The sequence below is a fragment of the Thamnophis elegans genome, chromosome 1 (assembly GCF_009769535.1).
Source record: "Thamnophis elegans isolate rThaEle1 chromosome 1, rThaEle1.pri, whole genome shotgun sequence".
Lineage (NCBI taxonomy): Eukaryota > Metazoa > Chordata > Lepidosauria > Squamata > Colubridae > Thamnophis > Thamnophis elegans.
In genome coordinates, this window is record NC_045541.1 from 25,046,260 (window position 1) to 25,061,753 (window position 15,494).

Here is a 15,494-nt window from a genome sequence, read left to right on the forward strand (position 1 = left end):
TGTGGGTTGGGGGGCCAAAACAGCCCAGTTTTTGCTCATTTTTGCCCTCCCCAGCCCCCAGGAGCACTTTACAAGCCTCCCAAACCCTCTGTATTTCCATTTTGCAAGGGGAGCGGAGTTTCGGTAGGCCTTTGAAAAATACGGTAAGTGTAAATGTACCTCAGCCTGGGATTTTAGAAGAGCAATGTGCAAATTCTGTTTTGTTCAAGGCCTGTTCGTGGCTAGGTGCAGCATGAAATGATGCTCATTTCAAAAGTCAGCTTGGCCTGGCCCAAGGTTGGGGGAGGAGCAGTCAAGAATTATAAGAAGTAAAGTGGGGTTCTTAATCATCTACACTCTGTTGATTCCTTAAAAAATTCCCATCTCCTAACAATGAAACAAAGAGACCCCAAATTTTGCTTCCACACAGTTTGAGGGTACAAAATGGATGACGATTTCAGGCCAACCTTTTACATTCAAAAATGTAACTTGTCAGAATATTCATGAACTGGCAGAGACATGGCAACAAGTCAGCCATTGGGGACTAGCTGGAATAGGACATGGTAACAAGGTCAGCCAATGTATAGGTATGGCAACTGGGTCAGCCAATGGGAACTCTTTGGTGACTGAGAGCCATGCCAGACAGCTCGGAGCCTGGGCATGGCTTACCTATGTAGCTCTGAGTCTGTGCAAGAGAACTAATCTAGCTTAAATTCTGAGCTGTGAAACGAAACTAGTCTGAAGTTGTCTGCTGCTCCGAAACTGAAGAACCACTCTTGGTATTGTACATATACTCATGTATTATTATGTATATAAAGAAGTTAATGAATTCTGCAGAATCAGTTATCTATGTGTGCTTTCTGGATTTGATTTCTGCAACAAACTCTGACATAACTTTCTGATTTAAAGCAATCTTCAACATTAGAGTGAAGTGCTAGATTTTCGTTAGACCTCCCAGTCCCCATCTAGAGGCCACTGAGTTACACTATATTGCCACTATAACGCTCACCCATCCAAATAATCAGAATCAGGTGTTCCAATCACTTCCATGGCCACAGGTGTATAAAATCAAGTACCTAAGCATGCAGACTGTTTTTACAAACATTTGTGAAAGAATGGGTCATCCAGCGTGGAACTGTGATAGGATGCCATCCGTGCAACAAATCCAGTCGTGAAATTTCCTCGCTCCTAAATATTCCACACTCAACTGTTAGCTGTATTATAAGAACGTGGAAGTGTTTGGGAACAACAGCAACTCAAGCCACAAAGTGGTAGGCCACGTAAACTCATCCAATATCAGTGTGTGACCTCACAAATGCGCTTCTGGAAGAATGGTAAAAAATTCCCATAAACACACTCCTGAACCTTGTGGACAGCCTTCCCAGAAGAGTTGAAGCTGTTATAGCTGCACAAGGTGGACCAACGTTATATTGAACCCTATGGATTAGGAATGGGATGTCACTTACAGTAAGTTCATATGCGAGTAAAGGCAGGTGAGCGAATACTTTTGGCAATATAGTGCACTTTATAGATCATAGTTTCTCAACCTCAGCAACTTTAAGAAGTGTGGATTTCAACTCCCAGAATTCTCCATCCAGCAACTTAAAGTTGCTGGGGTTGAGAAGCGCTGCGTTAGAGAGACCATCTTAGCAAGTCTGGCTTTGGGGGGGGGGGGGGGGGGGAGACGTGCCAGTTTTTGAAAAGGCTTTGTTTCTCTGGCATATGCTTTCTCCAAACATTGCCTCAGTCGACTTACTGGAATTGGATCGGCTCCGAGGGTTGCCTTCCATGTTTGGAAGAGCTGTCTGTATTTTCAGCTGTACTGATTTCACTTCATCCTGCAGTTTCACCTGACTCCATTGCACTTGCTGAATGTGTTTGGTAGATTTGGGAGAGTGGACATCAGCCTATCCAAGAGAGAAAAACAAGCTCTTCTTTAAAACCCCATAAGAACAGGCCCCATTGGTCCACATTTTTTAATGTCCGATTCTGAAACAGATAGTTCAGGTAGTCCTCGACTCACAACCACAACCGAGCCCAAAATTTCTCTTGTTAAGCGAGAGATTTGTTTAAGTGAGTTTTGCCCATCTTACGACCTTTCTTCCCACAGCTGTTAAGCGAATCACTGCAGTTGATAAGTTAGTAAGACGGTTGTTAAGTGAATCTGGCTTCCCCATTGACTTTGTCAGAGGTTGCAAAAGGAGATCACATGATCTTGGGGCACAGCAGTAGCCGAATTCTGATCACGTGATCATGGAGATGCCACAAAGGTCGTAAGTGTGATAAATGGCCGTAAGTCACTTTTTTTCAGTGCACTGTAATTTTGAATGGTCACTAAATGAACTATTGCAAGTCGAGGACTACCTGTAATATCAACCCCCATCTAGAAAAATGTTTGGTTTTTTTAATACAAGGAACCCAATAGCAAAGTATTTTTTTTTTCTTCGTGCCCTCCCACCTCAGCAGCGATGGACATTCTTTTAACTATTGGGTTTTAATAGAACCATTTAGTAGTCATGGTAATCTTTTCTGCAAGGGGAAAAAGTCACTGCTGGGGTCTGCTTGTGGCAACGTCTCTTTAAACTTGCTGCCAGTCTCTAATTCCTGTGAGGAGTCTGCAGTTTGAAAGGAACCCGGGGTTGATTCCCCAGTTCACAGACAGCGGCTCTTCTCCACTTCTGAGGCAGGCAAGGCCTGAATTTCCCTGCCAGTCTCTCTCGCTGCTTGAATCCTTGTGACAGATAAGAGCTGAGATTTCAATTATTAACCTCAGTGTGAAGTATCCCATTATGAAACACCTTTTTTTTTTTTTTTTTGGTAAATATCCAAAACCCTACTCATACAAAGACTAATTCTCTCCCTGTTATATGTTGCTAAATTGGTTCTGTTTTTTTATTTTCCTTCTTGCCCCTTCCCCTTTTCCCGTTGTATCTCTAGCCTGCTAATTAGCGATGTGTCAAAAAGATAAGAAAGGTGATCCCTTCAATAAATGTTACCTACCCCAACTGTTACTCAAAGGGAAAAAGAAACTTTTAAAAACTTACATGATCAAGTTTTCCCAGGGAGGAGTCTGAACGCGGTTTATAGCACTCAGATTTATAGGACATTGGTCATTTAAAAGGAATTACAAACCTTTTCAAAAATGAGCCCGAAAATTTAGAAATGCAGGTTTCTCGTTGTGCAATCATGTTGGCAGAATGAGTGACTCGCTTTTATTTCTCTTCAAACACTAACCTCGTAAGTCACTGTGCACTCGACAGTCTGATCTTTTCCTATCCCCACAATCCACTTCTCCATCACAAATGGAGGCTGCAAGAAAAAAAAACCACAACATTTATAGGTATCCTTTGTCTTACTCCTCCCACTTTGGGGGGGGGCTGTTGTTTTATTTACCTGAAGACTTTTACATGTCTGACCTCTGTTAAAACATGTACATTTTTAAAATCTAGATTTAAAAAGTGGAAAATTTCTACAAAGGTTGTGATCTAATTTACCATTGCTGAGAGGTTGTAATTTCAGCATGTAAAAGAAACGGTCTCTAATTTTCTGTTTGAATCTAAATTTGGCCAAGGAGAATCCCCTCCCAATTTCTCCTTCTGACAGGTTATGAATATTCATAAGGGAAATTCTATAATTAGCAGAGCTTTGCATGCTTCAAAAATGATTTGGAAGAGATGGTTCCCAAACATGCCAGAGAACAAGCATATCACCTCTTTAAAGCAGCCATATTTTTTTAAAAAGAGGAATCAACTCTGACCACATCCTACAGAAATCCAAAGAAAGGTGTAGCTGCTTTAATGGGATGCTGTGCTCATATCCCAGTATGAAACACCTCTTGCAATTCATTTTTGAGCCATGTCCCATCGTATTCTTTAGGATGTGTCTGGTACCTCTGCTTTAGCTTTAGATCAAAGATCTCCCTCAGCATCACTGCAGCGAACCAGAAAAACCTCTGGACAGGATCAGACAGAGCTGGGATGGGAAACCTTTTAAGTCTAGAACAGGGGTGTCAAATTCGTATTGTCACAGAGTCATCATGTGACTTTTCCCGTTTGCTAAACCGGGCATGGGCGTGGCCAGCGCATGACGCATCCAGCCCACAGGCTGCAAATTTGACACCCCTGTTCTAGAGGAATAGTTATCCTTAAAGGGATCCTGTTAGAGCCAAAATGGTACCCAGACCTGAAGCAAGCAATCTATGCGGTCAGAACTTGAAATCAATAGGAACTCTAAAGAGAATTTTGAGTGGCTTAGTTGCTCATCCTTAATCCTGGAGACACGTTTGATAAATACAGTCACTCTCTTTCACATACAGAGTCACACTTCTGAATTTACATGAATGTGGACACACACCGTTGTCTCGAAATGATGTAAGGGTTTTTTAAATGTAGGGCTCACTTTCTATTCAATCAATTGTCTGTTCAACTCTGGGCAGGCAGTTCTTTCTAGGTTAGTTAAGATAACAGCAATGCACAGGCATCTTTGTAATGATGTTTAAATTGCAGCACCTGGATTACCTAATTCCTCCAAAATTATTTGTTATGAAACAGTTCTGCTGGCTAGCTTTGTAGCTGTTACTGTGCCTTAAGCTAAGGTTGTTCTTCAACAAGACTTCCCCCTTGGCTTTAATATCACTGACTGACAGATCCCATGATCTCTTTTGAAGGCCAGATCTGGCAGGAAGATTGTGACAAGTTTTGAATCCATACCCGTGGTGGGTTGCCAATTTTTTTACTACCAGTTCGGGCGCGCTCCTGGGCATGTGTAACGTTTCTGCACATGAGCAGAAGCGTTCAGGTGGGTGGGTGGAGCCTCCCGCCGCTGCTACTATCAGTTTGCTTGATCCGGCCGAACCAGAAGCAACCCACCTCTGATTCATACATATCTGGTGCCATAAAATTCATGACACTTCCAGATGTTTCCAGATAATACAAAGGCCTGGGTCAGGTATGACTTGCATGTAAGGCAGCCTGTGTAATTTAGGGGAAACCTTTGAATTTTCAGGTGCAGCTTTTAGGCACAGGTGGCTGCAGAGGGGATTTGAATGAAGAACCAGGAAAGACCCAGTGCATGCAAATAGTTTATCTTATCTCTAGATTCTAGCCAGGGTTTATTGGGAAAAATTGTATTATAATTAACTGAATAACTAAATGTGACTCCAACTGCAACCATACAACATTCTTCTTACTGCTTAAAAACAAAATATTGGAGTAGAGTGTGAAATACCTCCTTAGCTAGCTTCATCACATTGGTTATATTGTGTGTGTGTTTGGCCCTCGTAATTTGTACCTTTCTTAAAGATATTTGGCTTTGTTATAAGTTATAGCTAATAATTGACGGAATGTTTCTGAAGCCACAGACAGTTTCCTTCAGGAACTAGGATTTTAATCTGAGGGAAATTTAGCATTAACATTCTTTGACTTTATTTTAAAAGCTACACTGTTTTATAAAGTTATTCATGTCAAAATTATGGCTGCGGCTGCCTTTATTAAAGCTGAATGGTTTTAATTTTTAAAAATAAATAAAGTGTCCCATCAAGTCACAAATGAAGAATTAGGTTCTTCAGTTACAGTCACGTCAACCATCACCAGGGAATACCTAGCCAAATTCCACCTTCCTACTCCACAGGTTTGGCAAGCATGTATTTCTGTGGTCACTGGATTCCAGAACATTCCTGCAGCGACACAATTCAGCCACTTCCCTTTTAGAGACCACCTTGGTTAGCAACCATTCCCAAACATGACAGTAGTAAATGGTATTTCTTTTTCTGACCAGTGAGTGCATTTGTGACCAAATTTCTTGCACCTGGCAACCAAAGTCCTCAGTGTGAAACTGATTAAGGTCTAGTCAGGCAGCAGCGCCAGCTGGCCAGAGAGTTCTAATGAACTGATTAAGGTTTCAGAGCTGAGTTTGTGCTTAGTACTTTTTAGGGATGTGCTGCGCTGCAGAGAAAAGCAACTCGGGAAGAGATCACTTATTTAAGCAATCTCTCAGCTCTGAGAGGGGGCAACAAAAGGAGAATAATTGGCTGGATGCCAGATACTGTGTAAGAGAACTTTACAAGATGGCAGCAACCAGTAATTTTCACATCATCTCTCTCTCTCTCTCTCTCTCAGACATGTATTCGCTTAGTGACCACTTCATTTCCAAAGTTGTTGGAACAGAATGCAGTAGCTAAACAAGGAGAGAGTGTTGGGAACTGTCACACAGCAGAGTGAAATTCAATGTGTGCATATTAATCTAATTCAAAGATCCCCAACCTTTGTGGCTTGGCGGTCCAACTTGGCTGTCCAACTGGGGGAAGGGACTGTGTCAGTGGTGGGTTTCAAAAAATTTTCGAACCTACTCTGTGGGTGTGGCCTCCTTTGTGGGAGTGGCTTGCCAGCCATGTGACCTGTTGGAGTGGCTTGCCGGCCATGTGTTTTCTCTCTCTCTCTCCCTCTCTTTCCTTCCTTTTGTCTCTCTGTCCCTTTTTCCTTTCATCTCTCTCTCACTTTTTCTTTCTTTCTTTTTTCTTTCTTTCTTTCTCTTTCTCTGTCTGTGTGTGTGTGTTTGTGTGTGTGTGTTTGTGTGTGTGTGTGTGTGTGTGTGTGTTTCAAAAATTTTTGGAACCTCTTCTGTAGGTGTGGCCTGCTTTCCGGGTCCACTGCAATAATTGAGTGGAACCTCTTCTAACCGGTTCGGTAGATTTGACGAACCGGTTCTACCGAACTGGTGCGAACTGGTAGGAACCCACCTCTGGACTGTGTGTTTGTTTTTGTAGTGGGTCTTCAGTTAAACTTGATTCCTGAGAGATTTTGTGTTAGTCTTTACAATCTGCTAATCTAGGTGTGACATGATAGCAGTCTTTCAATATTTGAGGGATTGCCACAAAGAAAAGGAGGGAGTCAACCTATTTTCCAAATCACCTGAAAGGCAAGACAAGAAACAATGGATGGAAACTAATCAAGGAGAGAAGCAACCTGGACTGAATGCACATGCAGCTCTTGTGTTAGAGGCAGGCCTGCATGCACGTGCACAATTGCCTATGGGCCTGCCACTTGCACAAGCTGAGCTGCGCACATGATATTCCCACCAGCCAATTCCGAATAGGCCACAGCTCAGTAGTGGACTGCAGCTCAGAGGTTGGGATCCCCAGATCTAATTCACACCAGGAACATCTATCTGTCACTGGTCTTAGATTCATGGCGCTCCAAGCCAGTTTCTCTGGTTTACGATAAGATTTTTGTCACTGCAGACCAAGGAGAAGACATGTTGAATGTTACATAGGTATCATAGGTTGGTCCAGATGACCAACATTTTAAAACATAAAAATGTATTAATGGCTCAATCTCAGATTTGAGGAGGAAGTTGATTGATCAAACATTGTATTTTCAGTGTATTAGAATCCCTGAAAAATGTCCCCAACCCCTGGTCCATGAATTGGCACCAGTCCGCGACATGCCAGCAACAAGGCCGCACAAACAAGTGAAGCCCCATCCATGGGATGCAGGCAGCATGAAAATCCATGCAACCTCTCTCCAGAGTACTGGTCCCAGAAAGGCCAGTTGCCTCTTGAGACAACCATTATCTGAATGATTGAGAATCTCTATAGACATTACCATAACTACAGAACTTACCTTTGTCATTTTTATAATCTCGACATCAGGTATATTAGTGTTAAACATCACGTCTTTTATATAAGTTATTGCGATTTCATTCCCCATCCATTTCCATATACATTTTCCACTTGCAATCCTAGTTTTGGAAAGAAAACACAACATATTAAATTGCAATGGGTTCTGCTATGAACAGAACGCTTTTCCTCCGATCTCTCCAGCCATCAAACCCCCCCCCCCCCATATTAATAATTATATGCATTTTTATGAATAAGTATATAGAGTTGAACTGCGATATGATGAAACAATAAAAAAGTAGCTGAAAAGCAAAAGTTATTTGAGTTTCTGTCACATGAGAAGAAGTAATCAACTTTGCTGGTTTGATGGATGGTTTAAGCTGAACCACTGTTGCCTGGTCTCTGGAGTAGCACAAGGGCTACAACACCATTTCCCAAGTGTGTTTCTCTACCACTGAAAGTTACAAAACCCAAATGCTGTCAAGTCTGGGGATTATCAGGGGACTGGTACAGTGGTGAAATTCATTTTTTTTTACTACCAGTTCTGTGGGCGTGGTTTGGTGGGTGTGGCAGGGGAAGGATACTGCAAAAACCCCATTCCCACCCCACTCTGGGTCCAGCTAGGGGTGGTTTTTACCGGTTCTCCGAACTACTCAAAATTTCCACTTCTCCAGAACCTGTCAGAATCTGCTAAATTTCACCCTGGGCTGTAACATTCCAAGATAGGTCCATTGATTGTAGTTAACATTCACTCTCTTCTTTTAATATTTTAATAATGGTGATTTTATTTTTTTTGTTACTTGATCTGTGCCGCCCATAGTCACTTTTTTATGAGGTGGAAAGCTATACAAATTGATGTATAACTAAGCGAGGAATGGAATTCGGACTCTCTTCTAATATCCCGACGCTTGTGGGGCAGGAAGAAAAATGGAAGAAGCAAGTCTCCAAAAATAAGTTTAAGCACCAAAATAAAATGCCAAAACTAAAAATATGCCTCACTAGAGAGCAAGAACAATATGTTTGGGCATTTCTGAAATAATCAATGTTCAGTTACTTCTTTAATACATATATACTACTATCACATTTAGGGTAAGCCATGTTATATGAAAATGCCCCCCAAAAAAGAATGGAAGTGGCAAACTAAAGAAATTAAGTTTTAAGATAAGATTGAAAAAGCAAATATAGAAAGATAGTCCCCATCATATGACCACAATTGGGATCAAAATCTAGTCATTAAATTGTCAGGTTCTTCTAAGTCGAGACACTTATGTGACCATTTTTTGTTTTTAGATTTTTCATGGTTGTTAAAACAAATCACTGTAGTTACGAAATGTCACGGTCATTAAGCAATGCTATTCTTTCAAATGGTCCGTTTTTTTAGAACTTATTTCTTCTTTGCTCCCCACACTTTGAAAGTACTCCATTCTCACTGCATTCAAGATAGCCTTATGTTTCTTCTCGCACCCGGTTCCAAAAAGGACTGTGACCAGAGATAGATCTTATACTGTACATACCATTTCTGCTTTGTTTGACACATTCTTCTCCGTTATCATTTGTATCTTGCTCACCATTTTTCTGCCAGTGTATGCGTCTCTTAAAACTTCTCATCCATTTCCCCATCGTAGTAATGTTCCCTCAAGGGCACAAAATAGATACTTGCTTTAAGGTGGTTTTTTCTTTTTTCTGCTTTATTATGACTTACAATTATTCACTCTGTTTTCAGTCTCAAACTAGTGGTGGGTTTCAAAAAAATTTGGAACGACTCTGTGGGTGTGGCCTCCTTTGTGGGAGTGCTTGCCGGCCAGTGTTTTCTTTCTTTCTTTCTTTCTTCTTTCTTTCTTTCTTTCTTTCTTTCTCTCTCTCTCTCTCTCCTTTCTTCCTTCCTTTTGTCTCTCTGTCCTTTTTTCTTTTTTTTCTTTCATCTCTTCTCTCACTCTTTTTCTTTTTTTATTTATTTCGTCCTTTCTTTCTCTTTCTCTCTCTCTCTGTGTCAGTCAGTCTGTCTGTCTGTCTGTCCGTCTGTGTGTGTAGGCAGTGGGGGTTTCAAAAAATTTTGAAAATTTTTTGGAACCTCTTCTGTAGGTGTGGATCTGCTTTCCGGGTCCACTGGTGGAATCTCTTCTAACTGGTTTGGTAGATTTGACAAGCCGTTCTATCGAATAGGTACGAACTGGTAGGAACCCACCCTCTGTCTCAAACACTATGTGGTCTTTAATGTAATAAATTTCAGGTTTATATACGCCTTGCATCATACAACTAGCTAACATTTGTTAGTGATTTCTTCTTTCAAATCCCTGACTCCCCTTGTCTCTTTGCCCTTTTGACTGCCCTACACCATAACACTCCTTGCCACTAGTGATGGCGGCTTCAGTACTGGGGCTGAGAAAGAGGCCTGGGGCCTTCAGCAGTCTCAGCCAGTTGCCACTATTCCTGGCTTCTACTTTGCCCTCCTGTTGCCACTGCCACCAAAGAATAATGCCTCAATCCCCAACCACAGCCTGCCACCCCCCACCACCCCCAGTGCCACAGTTGAAAGCCCCATCTGCTCCCACCATTCTCCTTTCTGCTAATCTGCTCTGTCCCCAATGACCTTCGCCAACTCCTCCTCCTCCCCTTGCTGATGGTGTGCCTCGCCTTGCCTTTATGCAGCAGCTGCTGGCTATGTCAGATCTTCTCTGCAGCCCCTCCCCCAAACTGCAATCGATCGCACCATGGCTTCTGCTGCCGCATTGGCAGCTAGGCAATTGGTTGCAGCTAACTGTCCCAGGCGGCGAAAAGCACAGGTTGAACCCTGCTTCGGCAAATGGGCCCTGCCGAACGCTATGATTCATTGGCCACGGTGATGGTGAAGGGACAAGGCAGTGGTGAATGGCCGGAGACGGAACCCTGCCAGAGAAGCAGGTGGCCAAGGGTAGGAGTCAAAATGGGGTGGTGGTGAACGTTTAACAGAATTCTTTAAATATGTGACAAGAGAAATGGCAAGTCCTCACAAGTCAAAGCAAAGCAAGGAACTGTGGCGGTATTGCAGTGCAATCTCAAAAGCCGAGTCTTCTGATTTCATTGAAAATTACTCCCATTTAAACATGTACAAGATTGGATTTCAATGCGTTTTCTTGCTTTTTCTCATTATGCTGGTCCATAAGTCTAATTTTAGTAGCCAAAGGAGATCCAGTTCCAAGTACTCATTTCTGCAAGAATGCAAACACATGATGGTAAATGTAAATAAGCCCAGTTTTAAAAAAAAAATCCTCTCTCTCTCTCCCCCCTTCCCCTCCTCTCATTGTTTGCTAATTTAGGTTAACAAAAATAACTATAAATAACATTTCATTACTAGCATGTTGATAACTATATTGCATTCCTGAAATGCAATGTAGTTATCAACATGCTAGTAATGAAATGTTATTTGTCGTTCCAGTCTTCCATGCTAGTCGTAACTTATAAAGCCCTTCATGGTATTGGATCTGGGTACTTGAGAGACCTCCTGCTGCCAATTACCTCCCACAGACCCATTAGATCTCACAGGGTTGGCCTCCTCCGGGTGCCATTACCAGCCGATGCCACCTGGCTATTACCCAGGGGAGGGCCTTCTCTGTGGCAGCTCGGCCTCTGGAATGAACTCCCCGCAGGGATTCGGACCCTCACCTCTCTCCAGGCCTTCCGAAAAGCCGTCAAAACCTGGCTTTGCCGGCAGGCCTGGGGGTAATGAGTTCCCTCCCCTCTCGACATGTATGGTTGTGCGACTGTTGTTTACTTATTATTTGTATTTTTTTTTTTATGTTCCCCTTTCCCCCTTGAATTGTTCGCCGCCCTGAGTCCTCCGGAGAAGGGCGGCATACAAATAATAAAATTCTATTCTATTCTTCTATAATTCACTGAATTTGGTGACTCTGGTCATTATGGTTATTGATGTCAATCATATCCTATTAATACTGCCCTGGAAGAAGTACACTTTTCTTCTGGGAATACAGAACTTGTCTACTGGCCTGAGACTATTCCATCTTCCCATTTTAAACACTCTTTGCTCCATCATGGTTTTGTCATCTATAAGTCACAACATAGAAAAGGCCAAGGATCCCTGATGAAGATGATAGTGATACCATATAGTAAACATTACTTAGAAACTACATTAATATTTAGGAATTTACTATAAATTGTATTTCATGAATTTAGTATAAGTAGAACTGTACATGCTTTGCAAATATTGGGGAGAAGTGCCTTGGATCTTACATGAACATGGACCTCTCTGCTGAGAATCAACTCATTTGAGAGGTACTTAAAGTGGCATCTATTATTTGGCTCACTCGAAGAAGACAAAGCTGCTTTAATGAATAGCTCATGCATGATCGGAAGTACTTCTGAACCCTTTTGGAGGGATGCGCAGCTCTAATTGTAATCACCAATGCTCATTCTGTGATTTAATGCTCTGAAGAGCAGCTCATAGCACTGGGCGTAAGAATGATGCTCTTTAAAATACAAAAGAACTGGATATATCCTATAGAAGTGAGACAAGTGTACTCCCACTGAAAAGGAAAACAAAGCTTTGAATCACATGGAGCGAATCCACTCGTGCTGCAGATTTTGCAAATGGCTATTGAAGGATGACGCAAGAAGGAAACAGCTTCAAGCCAAGGCAAGGCAAACCTGATCTTTAACGAGAGTGAGATGCCCAACTCCAGCTAATTGTGGAGGCAAGAAAGGACAGCAAATTATTAGTTATTTGGATTATTATTAGCATCATTGCAATCATCTTATTTTCATTGCCAGAGGAAGAAACTTTCTGAGGGAAGTTCTCTTTCAGGTTCCAGAAATGACCACCCAGCCATGAGTATGGTGACCTTTGAGTGGGATCCATGGATTTTCCATTGTTCCTCAGGTGATTGTGGGTAGCCGCTGTACTAATTTTGCCTCTGTCAAATAGTGACAACCCATTTTTTAAAAACAGCTGTTTTTTAACAAGTTGGCCACCTGCAACATTTGTCCAGATGCTGACCTCTACTATGAATGTACACTGCCTACGTTCGGACTTAAGCATCGTACACAAAATTATCCGCTACAATGTCTTACCAGTCAGTGACAACTTCAGCCTTCAACCACAATAATACAAAGCACACAACAGATACAAACTCAATGTAAACCGCTCCAAACTCGACGGCAGAAAATATGACTTCAGCAACAGAGTGGTCAATGCCTGGAATGCACTACATGACTCTCTTCTTACATCTTCAAATCCCCAAAACTTTAAACTTAAACTGTCTACTATGACCTCACCCCATTCCTAAGAGGTCTGTAAGGGGCGTACATAAGCGCACCATTGTGCCTACCCTCCCTGTCCTACTGTCCCCCATTTATTCGTCCCTATTTCATTCATACTCACATTTATTCTTATACCTATTATCTTGTAAACAATTGACAAATCAATAAATAAAATAAAAAATACGGTCGAGGTTCACAGAACTCTGCTATGGTTTGTGCTACAGTACATTTATAACTTGAAAGAGGAATGAGTTCTTTCAGAAGCTTTTATTAGAAGGTATGATAGTATAGTTCAGATTGATATTGTGGTAAACTACAAAAATATATACCGTATTTATCGGCGTATAACACGCACCGGCGTATAACACGCACCCCCCATTTTAACACAAAAATTTGAGTAAAAATTTTTTTCATTAAAATAAATGACTTGGAAGCTCGGAACTTAATGTTGGATTAAAATTTATAACATTAGAACATGAATTATAACATTAACTCCTCTTAAAGGCAAATATGAAATGAAAAACACCTCTTTGAGCAAAAAAACTTAATCAGAATCACTGCTTTTTGGAAAACCAAAAACCTCTTCCTCATCTTCACTCTCTCCCTCTTTTTTCCCTTCCTTCCCCTTCCTCTTGCCTATCAACTTCATCCTCTTTGTCTTTCTGCTCTTTCCCTCTCTTCCCCTTTTCTTCCTACCTCCTTCCTTCTCCCTCCCTTCTTCTTTTTCTTCCTTTCTTCTTCCATCTTCCTCCTTCTCCTTCCATTCTTTCTCCCTTCATCCATCTTTTCTCCTTCCATCTCTCCCCCCCTCCCTTCTTCTTTTCCTCCCCCCTCCCTCCTTCCTTCCTCTCCTTCCCTTTCTCACACACAGGAAGGGGAGGGGGCTATCTAGTCGCTTTCACAGCATAATTTCTTTATTAACTTTTAAAAAACAGTGTGCAAATCAAACGAGATTTTCGTAACCTGCGAAGCACCAAGTTATATTATGTTGTTACAAATTCGCAGCTACTCCATTCTTTCTGATAGGGAACTACATTTCCCAAGATGCCTCAGGTCCTCAAAGCGCTGAACGCTGAGCGCTGAACGGTAGCCGCCGGCTGGGGTGGTTGTCAGGGCGATGCGGAGCGGACGCGCCGTTTGTTACTGCTTCCAGCAATCAAGACGGACAAGGGAAGCGACTGAAACGGACGCTGGCCGCAGGAGAGCGAGGCTGCTGCCAGCCGTTTCACCTTGCGCAGCGAATTTGACTGGGTCCCGGGGCTTCTGCCGAGTGGCAGAAGCCCGGGACCCAGTCAAATTCGCTGCGCAAAGTGAAACGGCCGGCAGCAGCCTCGCTCTCCTGCTGCGGCTTCTGTTTCAGTAGGGAAGAAAACTTCCTTTCGCTTCCCGAATTTGACTGGGTCCCGGGGCTTCTGCCGGGCGGCAGAAGCCCGGGAAGCGAAAGGAAGTTTTTTCCCTATTGAAACAGAAGCCGCAGCAGGAGAGCAGGGCTGCTGCCGGCCGTTTCACCTTGCGCAGCGAATTTGACTGGGTCCCGGGCTTCTGCCACCCGGAGTATCGGCGTATAACACGCAGGCAGGGTTTAAGCTTGCAATTTTAGTTTTAAAACTGCGTGTTATACGCCGATAAATACGGTACATTGGGGTGGGTGGGAGGAATTGAACTGTTGGCAAACGGGCATTGCAAAATACAACCTCAGAGGCATATGGCCCTAAACAAGGAGGCCTGGTCCTGTTGGTGTAAATGTAGTAGCACGTTAATAATTTGGACCCCCAGTTGTTCCTTGCATTCTTTGTGAGGAGGTATCTCAGTTTCCGAAGCCTGCTGTTTTAAAGGCGATAAGAACAGGAGGAGCCTCTATAGTCTTAGCACCTGGGTTATTTATCATTAAAGCAAACGCTTGCTACACTACATTTTATATGCCAGATTTTTAAAAAGGAGGAACACAAGTATGGTTAATTTGCTTCTCTTCTTTATATAGTGTCATGACCCACCACTGCTTTGTCCCACGAGAGGGGGGGGGATGAGGAGGGAGAGAGGGAAGAGATTTTTTTTTTAAAAAACCCACAACTCAAAAGAAATCTGTAAGAAACTCTCCCTCAAAATTCCATTAATAACCTCTCAGCGCCTGTTTAGGTTGCAGGGTCTGGCACTAAGAATGTTTTAATCTCTTTCAGCAAAACAATGTCTCATAATGATGTACAGGACGCTTGCGGTCCTGATGAAGAATCATACATAATTCAGCACCTTTCACTTGGCACCACTGCGATATCCTCATTAGCCGTGGCTCACGGTGTCTGTCAGATGGTGTCCATGCGAACGCAGGCATTATATTGTCTTTTGAGATGTGCAGCTGCTTCCATGACACTGCCAGTACATAAAAACATGACGCCAGTTTTGTTTTATTTAGTGCTAAACCTTCCAGTTTGTAAAAACAAGGCTGACACACAGCCTGACACGAGGCAGGGAAAATAATTAGCTCTCATTTTCTCAGGCTCCTATTTCCTTCTCCCTGCTGTGCTCCCTTTCCACTAAACCACCACATGTCAGTCGAAATGGGAGGCAATTAGTGGGCTCATTTCAGTCCCCACAACTGTGCTGAAAAGAAAGTATTTATGATGGCACAATGAGCAGCTGAAAGATTAAA

General features: G+C 42.5%; 1 protein-coding gene across 1 annotated transcript in view; it reads right to left on the reverse strand.

The window, feature by feature from the left end:
• LOC116507684 (mitogen-activated protein kinase kinase kinase 20-like) overlaps window positions 1–15,494 on the reverse strand; it is a 123,828-nt gene that overhangs the window by 3,377 nt on the left and 104,957 nt on the right. The window contains 4 exon segments of the mRNA XM_032216010.1: window positions 1,736–1,886; window positions 3,214–3,288; window positions 7,599–7,676; window positions 7,678–7,716. Of these exon segments, the coding sequence (XP_032071901.1) occupies window positions 1,736–1,886; window positions 3,214–3,288; window positions 7,599–7,676; window positions 7,678–7,716 (343 nt within the window).